At 50.1% G+C, this 18,561-nt stretch overlaps 1 protein-coding gene across 1 annotated transcript in view; it reads left to right on the top strand.

The window, feature by feature from the left end:
• Positions 1–17,863, top strand: part of LOC138480684 (ras-related protein Rab-38-like) — a 203,273-nt gene extending 185,410 nt beyond the window's left edge. The window contains exon 4 of the mRNA XM_069612361.1: positions 11,704–17,863. Coding sequence (XP_069468462.1) covers positions 11,704–11,853 — 150 coding nt within the window. The 3' untranslated portion in view covers positions 11,854–17,863. The remainder of the gene's footprint in view (positions 1–11,703) is intronic.
• Positions 17,864–18,561: the final 698 nt, after the last annotated feature.

Below are 18,561 nucleotides of genomic sequence, written 5' to 3' on the forward strand. Positions count from 1 at the left end.
GTATTTGCTTGTAGAAAAGAATTCATTACATTACAACGATCGTTTTCAAAGTGAATGCAGTAAATAAAGAGGTGTTTTATAGTCTATAAGCGTCACAATTCATTACTATGGTCAGATGCATTTTCATGCCAGTATTTTCTTCGGACTCGTGTTTGGAATAGATGAAATCGGAACAACATAAAAGTTCGACGGACATTAGAGCAAGGGCACAGTGTTATATAAGACATGCGTGGTAATTGCTTATGAATACATTTATTTAGAATATTCAGCAAATGAGGAATGTCTTTCAGCCCAATCATATTGCAATATTTTTGTCTTAATCTTCCCTTGAAAAAGCTCCAGATCTTCAGCAGGGAGGTTAATCTTTTCCAACAACAACATACGTTTTTTAAATTGAACCATAGAAGGTGGATTATTACTCACTAACATTCTGTTTAACCCCATGTATAATGAGTTTTTGGCTGGAAACATCATTTTTGCAAAATTCAATAGTAAACGCCAGTTGTATCTAGTGGATAACGAATTGAGACCCAATTCGTGTCTGACAATAGCATTTGGCATAGATAGTGGTAAACCTAAGGTGTATTTCCAGATATGAGGGTTTTAAGTAGTTTTGAGTGGTTAAGAAAGGTTTAATTGACGTTATGAGTTTAGTGGTGTGGGCAGAGGCAGAGGAAATGGCACTGACCTGTCTAGTCATTGAGAGAGTAGAGTCTAATTAGACACAAAGCGTCTTTACCGAGGTAGAGAATGGTATGATTGTGTTGTCAATGGAGAAATGGGTGTATTTTTTGTTTAGTTTGGCGAGGATTTCGTTGGGACCCCGGGTGATAATCTCAGTTTTGTCCCCGTTTAGGCAGAGGCCATTGATTGCCCTCCAAGTTTGAATGGTGGTGTATATTTGGTGGAGGGCTGTTTCATCTTGATCATAAGGGTTTGGTGAACAGGTTATAGAGTGTGGGTGCTGTACAGGATCCTTGGGATACTCCACAGCTGATGGTGATGGGATCTGCATTGGATTGGTCAGAGTAGACTTTCATTGCCCTTCCTTCTAGGAAGGAGGTTATCCATGAGGTGGCCTTGTCAGAGAATTGGGCTGCGTTGGTGAGGTGGGAGGCGAGAATATCATGGTCAACAAGATCAAACGCAGCGGAGAGATCTAGGAGGAGCAGGAGTGCACGTTAGCCTGTGTCCATTATTTTGGTTATTTGGTTCTTAAGATCTAAGAAGGCGGTTTCAGTCCCATGTCCTTTGTGGAAGCCAGATTGTCTTTTACCTAAGATGGCATTGTCTTCCAGGTATTGTTGGATTTGTATGTGGGACGCTTTATCCAGGATTTTAAGAAGGAAGGGAAGCGTTGTGATGGGCGGTAGTTGTTGGGGCAGGTGAGGTCTAGAGTTGTTTTTTTTATGAGAGGGCAAACCCAGGCTGCTTTTAGATTTTGTGGTAAAACTCCTGATGAGAGCGACGCATTAGTGAAAGCTGTTATGATAGGCGTGAGTGAGTCTGTGCATTCTTTGATGATAGTAAGGGGACACATGTCCCCTTTGCAAGTGGGGGGTTTAATGTGTTTGATGAGGTTGGTAACCTCAGTCTCTGTGACTTCTTTGAAAATCAAAGAGGGGTGTTTGCGAGAGTTTAGGTTTAGGAGATGTGGGATGAGGTGGGTCATGATATTTAGGAAGGGCTGAGCGTTGATCAGATATTTTTTATTTGAGCATTTTTACCTTGTTGATGAGGGCATCCTGAATATTGGTGCACCAGGTTTTGTCTTTGATGATGTCATCTGGGGTGGTGGTTGGGGAGGTAAGATCTTTGAACATCTTAAAGATTTCTCTGGATTTAGAATTAGCTTGGGTGATTCTTTGGTTGAAGGATCCAGATTTTGCATGGAAAATAGCTTTTTTATATGCAGTTGATATTTTTTTGAATTCAATTAGAGTGGATTGGCTGGGCGAGGATTGCCAGTTGGATAGAGCTTGGCACTTCTTGATGCATAGGGAGGCAAGTTCTTCTGTGAACCAGGAGTTAGAGTGCATGGATTTTTTTTCTTTTTTGTTTTCTAGTGGGGCTATGGCTTTGATGGCTTGGTTGAGCACTTTAGCATTGGTGATAGCCAGAATAGTTGGATCATTGCTAAAAGGTGGTTTAAGTTCTGGGGTATTAAGGAGTGGTGCAAGGTTGCTTTTGGTTCATTTTTTTGAGCTTCTGGCTTTGGAAGGTGGTGCGCAGGAGGGTGGATTGCGGTTAGTGTGTGGTAATGGTGAACTGGATGAAGTGGTGGTCCGTCCATGGGAGGGCTGAAATGTTGGAAATGGATGAGGTGCAGTTGTGATCTGTGATCCAGTCTAAGGTTCGCCCTTTGCAGTGAGTGGAACTGGCGATTTTGTGTATGAATTCCATGTGGGGGAGTTATTTGGCTAGGGGGGGGGAAGCTTTATCCTTGGGATCAAGTAGGCCCAGGTTGAGGTTGCCAAGGAGGATAGTTTTGGTAGAACTTTTCATATTATTCCCTAGGATTTGGAGGAGGTGTTTTTGGTAGTATAGTGCTGTTCCTGGAGGTCTGTAGGTGACAATAATATTTATTGTACAGTTGGGGGAGAGGAAGAGTTTAGCAAAGAGGAGATCCGCGTTGTTTTTCCATTGTTGGTTGCAGAGTCTGATGGAGAGGGAGTCCTTGAAGATGAGGGCTACACCTCCACCTTTGGATGTTTTGCGATCCTGTCTGAGGATGGTGTATCCTTGGGGGAGAGCGAGGGTCAGTGATGGGCCTGATGCCTCATGTAACCAGGTTTCTGAGATAGCTAGTAAGTCTAGTTTGAGGGTGGTGATGAGATGGATGAGCTCTAGCGCATGTGCAGGGATGGACCGGGCGTTGATGAGTGCGCAGTTCAAGTCTATGTGTGGTGGTTTAGGTGTGGTTATGAGAGGATGGGTGGGAGTGATGGTGTTTGGGCTGGGTGGTGAGATGGGAGATGGATTGTGTGTATGAGTGAGATGGGTGATATGTGAGATGTATTGAGAAATGCAGTAGGTGATGAGAGTCTTATGGTGTGGTGGTAGTGAGTGAATGGGTGGTGTGTGAGAGCTAAGTCTGTTGTTTCTGTTGTTAATGCTAGATGGGGTGCTGCGGAGAGTGATTTGTTGCTTGGTGCAGGCTCTGAGTCTGCAGAGCCTGGAGATGAAGAGGGAGTGGTCAAATAGTAGTGTGGCATGTGTATTAGGTTGGGTGTTCGGTGAAGAACAGAGTGTGGTGGGGTGGTGAATTGGAGGCAGCGTGAGGCCTAAGAGAGTATGTGACATGGTGTTGATGGACCAGAAGGCGAGTGTAATGATTATGGTATAAGAATGGATGGGGTAGGTTGAGGTGCATAGATATGGTGGAGACGTTGGCCAGTGCATGGGAGGGTGCATTTGAAAGGTGCAGTGTAGGTGGTTACTGGAGCTGGTGCTGTTAGACCTGGGCTGGCTAGATCAAATTAGGCAAGTCTTGCCACTGTGCAGGGTAACAATATGCAATATGGTGGCCTAGTCAATAATAGCACAGCTTCGAGTAGGCAGTCTGGGATTAGATTGCTTTAGCAATGTATTGTTCTGATGGGTTAGTGTACCATAACGTTTTGATGCTAGAGGCACACATGGGTACTAGGGCAGGCACTGCTAGATTATTGGTGCGTGTGGGTTAAGTTCTATGGGCTGGAGACATGTTCCCAGATTAGTAGCTATCACTCTTAGTATTCCTAAATTCAAAACATTAAATATGCATTACCTAGGAGCAGAATGAATAGGGAGGAGCAGGCATACCCCAGGGCTTGCCACGTTGTAGTGAGGAGCTCTAAGGCAGTGTATGTTACTGAATCATTGCAATCATGTGCACATGGCGTCCTTGCAAGACATGCTAAGTCGTGTACTTGGGCATGAGCGCGGGCATGCTGGTCTCAGAGGCTTGTAGGCCCAATGAAGGCAGTGCTGCTGGGGGGGCAGGGGGGTGTGGGGGCAGGGGGGGATAGTAGGCGAGGGTTGTGGACAGGTGCAGGACAGGGTAATGTCCTTCATTCAGTGGGGCCGGCTAACGCCCTGCCGGCCGCGTGTGATTGGCCAATACATGTAGCCACTGGCCAATCGGAGGAGGTGGCCTGAGTGGAAGAGGGACACGCACAGGAAGGGAGCTTGGGCCTGCAGTGCAGGGCGGCCATCTTGGAAGGGGTCCGTGCCTCGTGAGTGCCAATGCATCCCGCTGTTTGGCAGCAGGCACTTTCTTCACTTATGCTCATAAATGGAGCGGCCGTGTGTCGGATACAAGCCACTGTTTGCCCAAGCAAATTAGGGTGCGATTCTCCTTCTGAAGGCGGATTGCAGGTCGCGGGAAGCATTTATAATGCAATATTCTCCAATGGCTTACCTCAGATTGGTAGACGTCTGAGAGAAGGGGGGCCCTGCTCCACCAGTGGTTAAGAGCTCCTGCTCTTCTGGAACTGCACAACGAACTGAAGCTAGCCTCTCCTTCTCCCAGCTTGCACCTCTCCCCTGCTCTCTGCTTGCACCTCTCCCCTGCTCTCTGCTTGCACCTCTCCCCTGCTCTCTGCTTGCACCTCTCCCCTGCTCTCTGATTGCACCTCTCCCCTACTCTCTGCTTGCACCTCTCCCCTGCTCTCTGATTGCACCTCTCCCCTGCTCTCTGCTTGCACCTCTCCCCTGCTCTCTGCTTGCACCTCTCCCCTGCTCTCTGCTTGCACCTCTCCCCTGCTCTCTGATTGCACCTCTCCCCTGCTCCCTGCTTGCAACTCTCTCCTGATCCCTGCATCCACCTCTCTCCTGATCCCTGCATCCACCTCTCTCCTTCTGGAGAGATGTGGATTCTGGCAGGACTGTCAGAAGTACCCGGCAGACACCTGTCCAGCTGTTATCAGCACCCAGCAGGGCAGTTAGAAGCACCGGGCAGACACATGTCCAGCTGTTATCAGAATCCAGACACCTGTCCAGCTGTTATCAGCATTCAGCAGGGCAGTCAGAAGCACCGGGCAGTTAGAAGCACCTGTCGTACACCAGTCCAGCTGTTATCAGCATCCAGACCCCTGTTCAGCTGTTATCGGCATTCAGCAGGGCAGTCAGAAGCACCTGGCAGTGAGAAGCACCTGGCAGTGAGAAGCACCTGGCAGACACCTGTCCAGCTGTTATCGGCATTCAGCAGGGCAGTCAGAAGCACCGGGCAAACACCTGTCCACCTGTTATCAGAATCCAGACACTTGTCCAGCTGCTATCGGCATTCAGCAGGGCAGTCAGAAGCACCTGGCAGTGAGAAGCACCTGGCAGACACCTGTCCAGCTGTTATCGGCATTCAGCAGGGCAGTCAGAAGCACCAGGCAGTTAGAAGCACCTGTCATACACCAGTCCAGCTGTTATCAGCATTCAGCAGGGCAGCCAGAAGCACCTGGCAGAGACCTGTACAGCTGTTATCAGCATCCAGACCCCTGTTCAGCTGTTATCGGCATTCAGCAGGGCAGTCAGAAGCACCGGGCAGTCAGAAGCACCTGTCAGACAACACTCCAGCTGTTATCAGCATTCAGCAGGGCAGCCAGAAGTACCTGGCAGACACCTGTCCAGCTGTTGTCAGAATCCAGACACTTGTCCAGCTGCTATCGGCATTCGGCAGGGCAGTCAGAAGCACCTGGCAGTGAGAAGCGCCTGGCAGACACCTGTCCAGCTGTTATCGGCATTCAGCAGGGCAGTCAGAAGCACCGGACAGTTAGAAGCACCTGTCATACACCAGTCCAGCTGTTATCAGCATCCAGACCCCTGTTCAGCTGTTATCGGCATTCAGCAGGGCAGCCAGAAGCACTGGGCAAACACCTGTCCAGCTGTTATCAGAATCCAGACACTTGTCCAGCTGCTATCGGCATTCAGCAGGGCAGTCAGAAGCACCTGGCAGTGAGAAGCACCTGGCAGACACCTGTCCAGCTGTTATCGGCATTCAGCAGGGCAGTCAGAAGCACTGGGCAGTCAGAAGCACCTGTCAGACAACACTCCAGCTGTTATCAGCATTCAGCAGGGCAGCCAGAAGCACCTGGCAGACACCTGTCCAGCTGTTGTCAGAATCCAGACACTTGTCCAGCTGCTATCGGCATTCGGCAGGGCAGTCAGAAGCACTTGGCAGTGAGAAGCACCTGGCAGACACCTGTCCAGCTGTTATCGGCATTCAGCAGGGCAGTCAGAAGCACCGGGCAGTTAGAAGCACCTGTCATACACCAGTCCAGCTGTTATCAGCATCCAGACCCCTGTTCAGCTGTTATCGGCATTCAGCAGGGCAGCCAGAAGCACTGGGCAAACACCTGTCCAGCTGTTATCAGAATCCAGACACTTGTCCAGCTGCTATCGGCATTCAGCAGGGCAGTCAGAAGCACTTGGCAGTGAGAAGCACCTGGCAGACACCTGTCCAGCTGTTATTGGCATTCAGCAGGGCAGTCAGAAGCACCGGGCAGTTAGAAGCACCTGTCATACACCAGTCCAGCTGTTATCAGCATTCAGCAGGGCAGCCAGAAGCACCTGGCAGAGACCTGTACAGCTGTTATCAGCATCCAGACCCCTGTTCAGCTGTTATCGGCATTCAGCAGGGCAGTCAGAAGCACAGGGCAAACACCTGTCCAGCTGTTATCAGAATCCAGACACTTGTCCAGCTGCTATCGGCATTCAACAGGGCAGTCAGAAGCACCGGGCAGTCAGAGGCACCTGTCAGACAACACTCCAGCTGTTATCAGCATCCAGTAGGGCAGTCAGAAGCACCTTGCAGACACCTGTCCAGCTGTTATCGGCATCCAGCACGGCAGTCAGAAGCACCGGGCAGTCAGAAGCACCTGGCAGACACCTGTCCAGCTGTTATCGGCATCCAGCAGGGTAGTCAGAGGCACCTGGCAGACACCTGTCCAGCTGTTATCGGCATCCAGCAGGGCAGTCAGAAGCACCTGGCAGACACCTGTCCAGCTGTTATCGGCATCCAGCAGGGAAGTCAGAAGCACCAGGCAGTCAGAAGCACCTGGCAGACACCTGTGCAGCTGTTATCAGCATCCAGTAGGGCAGTCAGAAGCACCTGCCAGACACCTGTCCAGCTGTTATCGGCATTCAGCAGGGCAGTCAGAAGCACCGGGCAGTCAGAACCACCGGGCAGTCGGAAGCACCCGGCAGACACCTGTGCAGCTGTTATCAGCATCCAGTAGGGCAGTCAGAAGCACCTGGCAGACACCTGTCCAGCTGTTATCAGCATCCAGCAGGGCAGTCAGAAGCACCGGGCAGTCAAAAGCACCTGGCAGACACCTGTCCAGCTGTTATTGGCATCCAGCAGGGTAGTCAGAGGCACCTGGCAGACACCTGTCCAGCTGTTATTGGCATCCAGCAGGGCAGTCAGAAGCACCGGGCAGTCAGAAGCACCTGGCAGACACCTGTGCAGCTGTTATCGGCATCCAGCAGGGCAGTCAGAGGCACCTGGCAGACACCTGTCCAGCTGTTAGCCGCTGTTGTTGAAAGCATTGTACACTGCTTATCGGGGGGCCTGCAGTTGAGTCCTTCTTGCTGTAACATCATTGTAACCTCCACGTTCACATTCCCCGTTGAAAGGTTGGATTCCTGAATGGTGGTTGTGTGGCCTGTGTCCTTGGCCTGGGCTGGCCATGTTGTGGCAGCGTGTGAGGCCTTTGGGTACTGTTAGCCTAGCTGTGTGGTCACCTCTGGCCTGATGTTTGGTCGGGCTGATGAAGCACCGTGTGACCGTGAGCATGGAGGCACACGGGTGCTGTCCCGGTGCACAGTGGTTGCGCAGACCCATGGGTGGCACCGTGGGACTGACCCCACCCAGCATGCGCGGTCGCTCCAGAGACTGGGGGTGAGCCACGAGCTTTTCCCCCAGGCTCCCTGCGGGGGCTGCTCGGCTGGGGATGCAGGCCATATGAAAGAAGCCCGCACAGGGGCGTCTCCTGGAGCCCCGGGATCACCCCTAAAACCTGAACTAAGGGGATCTACTCAGACGGATGCTGTTCGTGTCCCATTGACATTGGGGGACGGCGGGGGGGGGTGAGGGGTTGGCTTGTGGCTACCTTGGGAATGAAAGAGGCGTGTGGCCTGGGTTGGGGGTCACGTGTGTCAGAGCAATGACATAACCCCCGGCTGATTTTAGAAAGGGGCGGCATGGTGGGGGCTCCCCACTTCCTACGTCATTTGTACGCAGGAACCCAGTGGGCGCGGGGCCCTTATTGGCATGCAAGCTGGTCTTGGCCCTAGCTCTGTGTGAGGGCATTGGAAGCACCTGCCCTGGTAGACTCGCGTGCTTAGGTAATGGGCAAGACTTGGGCCAGGAAAAGTCAAGAGGCCATACAAAGGGAAAAGGTCGCCCCATATTAGACCCAACACCCCCCAGAGCAGAATAACCCATTGGTCGATGCGGTTCCCAAAGAGGTGCTTTAGAAGCTGGGGGTTCAGTCCTTATTTACCTCTGTCGAACCATGACTGTGACTTGCTCCCCACTCCTTACCGGTCCATGCTATGTTATCATTTGTATAATTGTTCTTTCATAACGCGCCTAATACCCGAGAGCTTGGTTTCTAAGCGCAGTGCGCTGCGTTGTCTTGCTTCCAAGACAAGCGGATTGCCCCTGAGCACCCCCCAACCTCATGATGAGCTGCCAGACGCTCACCTGGGTGCCCTCGACCTGTTGGCATCTCCTGGCCTCCCTCTGTGTTATCACCTGCACCCCACAACCCCCACATTAATGGGGACACTTGCTCTATAACAGCACTTTCCGAATTATTTTTTTTATTAGCATGTATTTTAGTTTAGAGGAAACTTTCTACACGAAAAGTAGAACACTTACAAAATCTTTAACTACTATAAATACAATATTTACAAAGCTCCACATTTAGTAAAAAAAAAATCGACCCTATTTCCTCCTAAAAGGAATGAAACAGAATCATGTGGCCTCCAGAGTTCATTACTAAGTGGGCCTTTCCGACCATGCACCATATTATCGTCTATAATCGAGTATTCCCTGATGACTAAATGTATGACATGCAGATGCCAGGCGAATGCCATTGGCACTTCATTGCCAGGCACAGGGCATCGCCAGAGGCTCTGGGTGGATGGCCACTCCTCGCCGAGGGCACACTCGCCAAACACCTATTGCCCGAGGTTGTATAAATGACCTCATGCAATGGCCAGTTGGCACCGCGATTGGGGGGTGCCCTGCAGGTGCTGCTCCTGAAGGAATGGTGCACAGGTGGCATCGCCCCTCCCAGCCCAGTTCACCCCCCACTCTCTGCCTCCGAGTTTCTCTGTTACCCCCTCAGTGCGGCTCTCCGGCTGGTACACACTTCAGAAGCCCTCCACATGGACCACACCACATGCATGTAGCCCTGCCAAGCGCCCTTCAGCGGCTTCTCCTGGGCAGGGCATCAGGGCATCAGTGTGCAGAGGGGGGCCTTTTAGCAGAGCCGGGGTTGCCCCCATTTGAGACTAGAAGGAATGGAAGCAAACTGAAGAAGTATTTATAATGTTGGGCCAACATGGAGCAAACGCCGGTAGGAACTGGTTTTACTGCGGAGCTGTGAAAGGGTCTCAGAGAAGAGACGAAGCTGATTTCAATGTCTTCACAACACCCAACAGTGTTACTTCATCTCCCTCTGCTACGTCATCTCCCTCTGATACGTCATCTCCCTCTGATACGTCATCTCCCTCTGCTACTTCATCTCTCTCTGCAACGTCATCTCCCTCTGCTACGTCATCGCCCTCTGATACTTTATCTCCTTCTGCTACTTCATCTCTCTGCTACTTCATCTCCCTCTGCTACGTCTGCTACATCATCTCTCTCTGCTACTTCTTCTCCCTCTGCTACTTCTTCTCCCTCTCCTACTTCATCTCTCTGCTACATCATCTCTCTCTGCTACTTCTTCTCCCTCTGCTACTTCTTCGCCCTCTGCTACTTCATCTCTCTGCTACTTCATATCCCTCTGCTACGTCTGCTACGTCATCTCTCTCTGCTACGTCATCTCCCTCTGCTACTTCTTCTCCCTCTGCTACTTCTTCTCCCTCTGCTACTTCTTCTCCCTCTGCTACTTCATCTCTCTGCTACTTCATATCCCTCTGCTACGTCTGCTACGTCATCTCTCTCTGCTACTTCTTCTCCCTCTGCTACTTCTTCTCCCTCTGCTACTTCATCTCTCTGCTACTTCATCTCCCTCTGCTACTTCTTCTCCCTCTGCTACTTCTTCTCCCTCTGCTACTTCATCTCTCTGCTACTTCATATCCCTCTGCTACGTCTGCTACGTCATCTCTCTCTGCTACTTCTTCTCCCTCTGCTACTTCTTCTCCCTCTGCTACTTCATCTCTCTGCTACTTCTTCTCCCTCTGCTACTTCTTCTCCCTCTGCTACTTCTTCTCCCTGTGGAAAGTCCGCCCGACAGATGACAGCATCTGCTGATCCCCGGGGGACATTTACTGCAATTGTCTATTTCTTCTAAGGTTGGCGGGGGAGGGGAGCAGCGCAGTGCGGCTTAGGGGCGGGGCTGAGCCCAAAAGAGGGGGCCCACCATCTTGAAAATGATTAGGCTACACGTCCTTCCTGTGAGCCCTCCTCACTTCCTGCAGACAAAGCACTCTGGGAGCTCACATCAGCCGGTGACACCCTAGCGACTGACTGGCACCTTACAGAAGCCTTGGAACGGACCAATCAGCGTGCCAAGTTGACTATATAAGTGGGTGAGATGCCCCCCCCCACCCCCACCCTTGACTGAATCATCTTTGGCTTCCTCTTGAAGAGGCATCCTGAAGAAAGCCCTCTAAAGGAGATTTCACTGGGCCTTGTTGGGGTGAAGTCTGTGAGGCCTTAGGACCATGTGGTTCTGCACATCACTGCTTGCCCGGAGCATCTTGAAGCCCCCAGTCACTGCCAACTCTTTGAGTTGCCGCATTTCTGTATCTCATCGAAGTGGCACGAGCAACTTGAATCCAGCATATTTACCAGAAAGCGCCACGAATTCTGGCAGGACGCTGTTGAGGCCCTGAGAGAAGATGGAAGGTATAAAACAGTGGCCCTGTTCCTCTCACCTTGTTCCATGTGCCCACGTCACATTAGAGCCCCCCTTTATATCTCAGAAGGCAAATGCTTGAATCTGAAGTTGCTGCGAAGCCTCTTTGTCTGCACACCCTTGCTCTTCTCTCCCCGGAGGTCCCTTGTCACCCAAACGCCTGCATGGTCCGTGTGTTTCCTTAGGGGGGTGGGTTGCTAGTGCTTTTAAGGGAGTATCCGTTTGGTTCAGTCCTATTGTCTTATAGAAACTTGATTGGACATTTCTTGTATTTTGATGCCCCAGGACTATGGTTGCTTTCTGGCTGGCTTATTCGTATTTATATAGCGCGCAACAGCCCGAGGACATCGTGGCACTTGTTACAGTGCTAAGCTTAGTTACTTAGTTACATGGTCATTAGCAGTATATGTACGGGTTGCTGAGGAGTACAGCCGGCCCTGCGCGGCCTTGATGAGGCGGGGGGGAGGGGCAGCCTTCACGTTGGGCCTGATCACTGCTGGTTTAGTAGTAGTGTGGGGCTGCACTCCTGCAGAGCAATAGTAATTCCGTCCCATCCTCTGTCCCCCACAGGAAGCTGATCCCTGTACTTCCGGTTCTGCTGGTTAAAAGATCCTCTTTTTTTCTCTCTTTTGTCCAGGAAAACCTGAATATCGAGGAGGCGGTGGGCTGCCTGATAAAGAACATGATCGCCAATGAGGAGGGGACCGACTCCAGGCGCGACCCCAACATCGCCCTCAACACCGTGAAAACCAAGAGCCAGCACTGCTCCGACTGTGGAAAGTTCTGAGCCACAGCGCAGAAGCATTCGGACCTGATGCTCTGTGCCCTCTGAACTCCAGCCCTGTGACCTCTGACCTCCAACCCTACACTCTTCGATTCTCCGGCATTCTCAATGCCCCCCTGGCCTCTGTCCCACGACCTCAAGCCTTAGCTCTTTAAACATCTGCCCTCCAGCCCCGTGCCCCCTGCTCCCCATCCTTCAATCACTACCTCACCTCAGCAACAGGTAGGTGACCTCTGACCTCCATCCTGGTGACCTCTGACCTTTAACCCCGTATCCTCCAATCACAGCACAGAGACCCATGACTTCTATCCCTACCTCCTCTCTTCTTAGACCTGGCATCTCTTATCCAGCCTCTAGGCCCAAACGCCCTAGCCATTCCCTCTGACATCCACGGTGCCTGTGATCTCTGACCCCCAGCCCTCTGACCTCTGTCCTGCAGTACAATATGCGCCCTTTGACCTCCAACCCTTTCTCCTGGACATTGCAGGTGGGTGTTCAGCAAGTGTGGTGGCAGTAGAGCTCTGCGCGCAGCCGCAGGGCTTCAGAGGAGCACAATAAAGTAACATCAGTGGAACATGTTCTAGAAGCTTCTCTCAGCTTCAGGAGCTAACACCAGAATAAAGCCTTGCTCCTGACGTCATCATGAACTGACACTTTCAAACTGGTCCTGTTCCACTGGGAGCGCAGGGGGGTGTTTCCCTCTCGCCCACTATATTTTGAAGCTTTTTTTCACATGAATGTACCCATTGTTGCGTTTTCACATTTTGTGCTTTCACTCAGAATATCCAAACGGCTTTGGAATTGTGTCTCATTGTGTCCTTTGCTTATTGCAGCATGAGGCTCTCTGCAATCTACGCTGTGCCACGTGCCACGTGCTGGTGCAGAGGGATACGCCTGCGTGAGCCTCTGTGAGGGCGCGACAGCAAAGGCCAGGGCCATGGATAGCTCACTGGGCTTTATAAGCAAGGGTAAAGCTGGAGACCATGTGGACTCTATGAGTAACAGGCCAGATTTAATGCACAGGCGAGTGGCAGCAAAGCAGCTAATTGGGTGAATGGGACCTGGACCTGTGTAAAATGGTGGGCTGATGCGTGCTTTATAAATGTTAATAAATAAATAACTGGTCTATTGAGAGCAATGGCTGTCAGACTTTGGTCAGAATGAAAGGTCCAATTGACAGCAGGAAGGCGGTGCTCTCGCACCTTCCTCCACAGCCTGGGAGGCAGAAGCCTCAGTGTAACAGAGTATAGACGTATAAAATATTGTGTGGGGGTCTTGGTGCAAGGGTAGTCCCCTAATACCACCAATTCATGAGGATGTAAAGTACTCGACGCAGGTCCTAAAGATGAGCCCAGAATGCAAGGTTTTCTGTATAGGATCTTTCCAGAGTGTCTGTTATGTAACTTATTCTAAGGCGTCCAGTATACAATGCATATCCAGCCATCACCGAGAGAGCGCAGAAGAGTGGGCTACCAGGAGCGCCTGGCATTGCGCTTCAGCGCTATGGCCTACAGCAGAGTGACACCTCTGGGCCGGTTCCCCATTTTATCAAAGACTGGGGTTCAAAGTTCCGGTACAATCTGAGTTGTAACATTTTTAACCTGACTGTGTGAACTGTACTTTTATCCAAGTGAAAGGGTAAATATCTCAGTAAATTGTGAAGGACGGATATCATTCTTAGGACTAGTCCTGATTCTACTTGCGGCTGATCTGCTGGCACGACACACATACCAGGGCCAGACCTGTCTCTCTCCATCCAGTTATCTGCCATCGGTCTATATAAAGATAAGGATATTACTCTGATATTTACAGGAATCTTAGCAACTGTGAACTGTGTACAGCTAGTAAGAACACAGTGTGTCTGGTGGGACGCATCAATGACACACCAACACAACTGGGTTGATGTCGTCTACATTTTAATGTGTGCGCATTTAATTGTTTATATCTGTTGGATAGCGGCACCAAAATGGGCTAGGAATGTTTATGTGCAGCGAACAATCAGAAATCATGGCAGTGCCAATGTGTTTTGTATTATCCAAGAGTGGCACAAAGATAGAAGTTATTGGTAATAAAACAAATGCATGCAGTTCCAGTAAATGGCCACCAGGGGGAGCTGTGGGATAGTTTTCAGACCTGCAGTTCTACACATGTATCACTAGGGGGAGCTGAGAGATAACGCACGGTCCTGCAAGTTAAGACATTAGTCACAAGTGGGAGGCGGGTAGCGGCTGTGAGCGAGTTAACTGTTGCCCTTCTGTAGTAACGAACACAAGGGGATATTGTTAGTTTACAGTCCTGCAGATGCACTAATGGTCACCACTGGGAGCTGGCTTGGTAGGTCACAAACGAACAGTCCTGGTTAACAAGAGACACTATTTGCAGGGCATTGATCCTAGTAAATACAAATAAGTGTCAGATGAGTTTACAGTCAAGAAGTTCTAGAAATGATCACAAGGTGGCGCTATGAGACAGCTCATAGAACAATAGTCAGATGGACACCAGATGGTGCTTTCAGAAAGTTTACAGGCTTTCAGTTCTAGTAATGATCACCAGGGGGAGCTGTGCAATTTCTTTGCAGCCATTCAGTTCTACTAATGGCCATAAGGTGAGCGGTGTGACTGTGCGCTGTTATGCAGTTCTAGTACTCATCACAAGGGGGAGCTGTGCAATACTTTACAGACATTCAGTTCTGCTAATGGCCAGAAGAGGAGCTGTGGGACTGTGTGCTGTTATGCAATGCTAGTAATATGATATGATATGATATGATATGATATGATATGATATGATATGATATGATATGATATGATAAGGCATTTGTAACGCGCCTATACACAAGTGTTTCAAAGCGCGACGAGGCAGGGGGGGGGGAAAGGGGAGACAGACAACGATCTTACTAGGCCAGGTGTCATTCAGATCGCGCAAGTGCAAGGGTAGAGGGGAAGGGAAAAGTGCATGGGGGAAAGGGAGAGGGGAAAGTGCAGTACAGGGTTATTAGCATACAGCATACAGGATAAATAACAAGGGCCAGCTGGTGGCAAGTGCGAGGTAAGTGCAGACAAGTGCTGGGAACGGGGGCTGTATGGATACAGACACAGTCCCGTAGTGCAGGGGTTGCCGTGGAGGCAGTGCAGGGGAGAGTGGCTGGGCCGAGAACGGTGAATGGCCCAGTTGCAGATTCAGTGCAGTTTCAGTAGTATTAGAGGGGGAGAGAAAGCGGAGGCAAAGAGGAAGGTTTTGAGGTGCTTCCGGAACCGGAGGTGGTTCTCCTCAAGTTTCAGGGAGGTAGGAAGGCTGTTCCAGAGGGAGGCCCCTGCAGTGGAAAGAGATCTGCCCCCAACGCGTTGTTTGGAGAAGCGGCTGACCCTGAGGGAGTTGGAGGCGGATGAGCGAAGAGCTCAAGAAGGAAGATATTTAGGAAGAGAGAGTTGAAGGTATTTTGGCCCAAGGCCCCAGACGGCCTTGTGGACAATGCAGAGGGTTTTGAACTTGATCCTCGCAGTCACTGGAAGCCAGTGTAGTGATTTCAGTCCTGGAGAGATACGGTCCCTGGGCTTGAGGCCAAGGACAAGTCTTGCAGTCCTGTTCTGGATGAGTTGCAAAGGGCGGAGAGTAGAGGAGGGCAGATTAAGATAGAGGCTGTTACAGTAGTCCAGCTTAGAGAGAACCAGGGCTCTAGAGACAGTGAGCTTCTGGGGGAAGGAGAGGAAAGGAAGGATACCTCTGAGGAGGTGTAGCTGGTAGTGTGACTTCTTAGATACGTCGGATATGTGAGGAGAGAAGGAGAGTGTGGAGTCGAAGATGACCCCAAGGTTTTTTGCCTTGCAGGTAGGAGCAGGAAGAGGGCCCAGAGAGGCCGGCCAGAGAGCAGCAGGGAAGGAGGGAGTGGGAGTGCCGATGAGTAGAATCTCAGTCTTATTGGCATTAATGATCACCAGGGGGAGCTGTGCAATAGGTTACAGCCGTTCAGTTCTGCTAATGGCCAGAAGAGGAGCTGTGGGACTGTGTGCTGTTATGCAGTTCTAGTGATGATCACCGGGGGAGCTGTACAATACTTTACAGACATTCAGTTCTGCTAATGGCCAGAAGAGGAGCTGTGGGACTGTGTGCTGTTATGCAGTTCTAGTGATGATCACCAGGGGGAGCTGTACAATACTTTACAGACATTCAGTTCTGCTAATGGCCAGAAGAGGAGCTGTGGGACTGTGTGCTGTTATGCAGTTCTAGTGATGATCACCAGGGGGAGCTGTACAATACTTTACAGACATTCAGTTCTGCTAATGGCCAGAAGAGGAGCTGTGGGACTGTGTGCTGTTATGCAGTTCTAGTGATGATCACCGGGGGAGCTGTACAATACTTTACAGACATTCAGTTCTGCTAATGGCCAGAAGAGGAGCTGTGGGACTGTGTGCTGTTATGCAGTTCTAGTGATGATCACCAGGGGGAGCTGTACAATACTTTACAGACATTCAGTTCTGCTAATGGCCAGAAGAGGAGCTGTGGGACTGTGTGCTGTTATGCAGTTCTAGTGATGATCACCAGGGGGAGCTGTACAATACTTTACAGACATTCAGTTCTGCTAATGGCCAGAAGAGGAGCTGTGGGACTGTGTGCTGTTATGCAGTTCTAGTGATGATCACCAGGGGGAGCTGTACAATACTTTACAGACATTCAGTTCTGCTAATGGCCAGAAGAGGAGCTGTGGGACTGTGTGCTGTTATGCAGTTCTAGTGATGATCACCAGGGGGAGCTGTACAATACTTTACAGACATTCAGTTCTGCTAATGGCCGTAAGAGGCGCTGTCTGACTGTGTGCTGTTAGGCAGTTCTAGTGATGATCACAAGAGTTGTGCAATAGTTCTCAGTCATTCAGTTTAAGTAGCATATCACAAGGGGTTCAAGAGTAAAGTAGTTCCTACAGCGATAAGGATTGGAAGAGATGCAATAACTTACAGCCTGGAGTTGTTGTCACTGGTCACAAGGGGGCGCTGTGAGTTAGTGGACAGTCTTGTAATTATTCTAGATTACCCCATGGTGAAGGCTGGAGGACTATGAGTCCATTGTGGCCCCTGCAGTCCTGAAGGTCAGGTCTAGTAGGTAAAGTGATCACGGGGTTGTTGTAAAATGGGCTTCTGTCATGCAGTTCTGGTAACAATCACAAGGAGGCGCTATGGGGTAGTTTACAGTCAAATCATTCTAATACTTGTGATCACAACTGGAGCTGTGTAGTTTAAAGACAAGCAGTTCGGGTAAATGACCACAAGGTGGAGCACTGGGATAGTTTATGGCATTACTCTTAGTGAATAAATACTTCTATTTCTGTGAGAATGGAAGCAGGTCAGTGTTTCAGGAACGCTGCCACTGGTTAAGAGTGTGGGAGCAGGAGTCCTTATGGGGGATTAAGCCCCCCTCCCCGATATCCCTTGGTTTTAGCTGCAAGGGCAGGTATCATTAAATATTAAAAATAATATTAAATGTCTCCAGTTTCCCGGGGACCTGCGTGAGAAGGCTGCACAGTCCCGTTTTTTGCTTGGAATTCTGGGAATTGTAGTTTTCCTACATATTTGATGGGTGCGAATAAACAAGAAGTCCCAGGATCTAAAGGGAAACAGAATTAGACCTGGGGGGCCTCTCAGGCCTGCCCCGGGAAACCCGAGAGGTCTCTAGTATTTTAGGGGTTTCAGGAAGGTCATGTCCTGTAAGAGGGGGGGCATTCAGTGATTACTCTGCCTGATGGAAAGTGGGTGTGAGTGTCCCCCCCTGCATCAGACCCTCCCACCCCAGAGTGTTTGTGTTGATGTTGTAGTGTCTACGTGTCTATGGCCTTTTCTGCAAAGCCCTTGCATACCACTTGGGTTGGGAAATAATATGGCGAGATAAGCACATTTCTGGGCACGTGGTTACTATTCTGAAACGACTTCCTGTGCATTAATGCCCGCAGCTGCTTAACGTGTTGTTTTTCGAAATGCTGTTAATGTGTGTAAAGTCTTAACAAAGAATAAATGTTTGAAAACAAGTTTCTAATGTGTGGTGATGTTTCGACTGTGTTGTAATGCTCCAGAAAAGCATTGCTTGGACACAACCCTGTAGTTATATTATTTAACCAGATCGTCAAACCACTTGACTTGTGACAGTCGGGAACCTCCATAGAAAGAGTTTGGGGTTTAGATGCTGTCCACTCTTCCTCGTCCCAGTACTTACTTCACGAGGCCCCGCCTCCGGCACAGGACCTTCTTCTATTTCTTTTCTTCTGTATAACTCCTCCCCTTAACCCTCAGCTTCCAGTAACATTGTTCCTGCCTCAGAGCATTACATGATAAAAGTAGTTTTGGTTTGGCTAATCTCGCTCCTTGCAGAAGGCCGGGACCACCTCCAGTTGCCTATTAGGCCAAGAGGGGCGTCTCGGAAATACAGCGGCTTATTCTGCATATACAAAGAGGCCCGTCTTTGATTGCCTATCATTGTTGCGTCGGTGTCTAATATGACATTTTTTCTAACACACCATTGGTACATAAAAGAAATACAAGAGTGGCTGAGACATAGCCCTGGCAAAAGCAATTCTTCATAGTAAAAAATGATACAGGGGCCGATTCATGGAAAAGTGCACATTTCTTGCACAATTGCTGCATGCCGAGAACGACACTGCGTGAGCCTGCGTGCAGAATGGAAAATGCGCGTCCCGCGTATTCATAGAATTGGTTCTGCAAAGTAACC

The sequence above is a fragment of the Ambystoma mexicanum genome, chromosome 5p (assembly GCF_040938575.1).
Source record: "Ambystoma mexicanum isolate Mex_15411 chromosome 5p, UKY_AmexF1_1, whole genome shotgun sequence".
Taxonomy (NCBI): Eukaryota; Metazoa; Chordata; class Amphibia; order Caudata; family Ambystomatidae; genus Ambystoma; species Ambystoma mexicanum.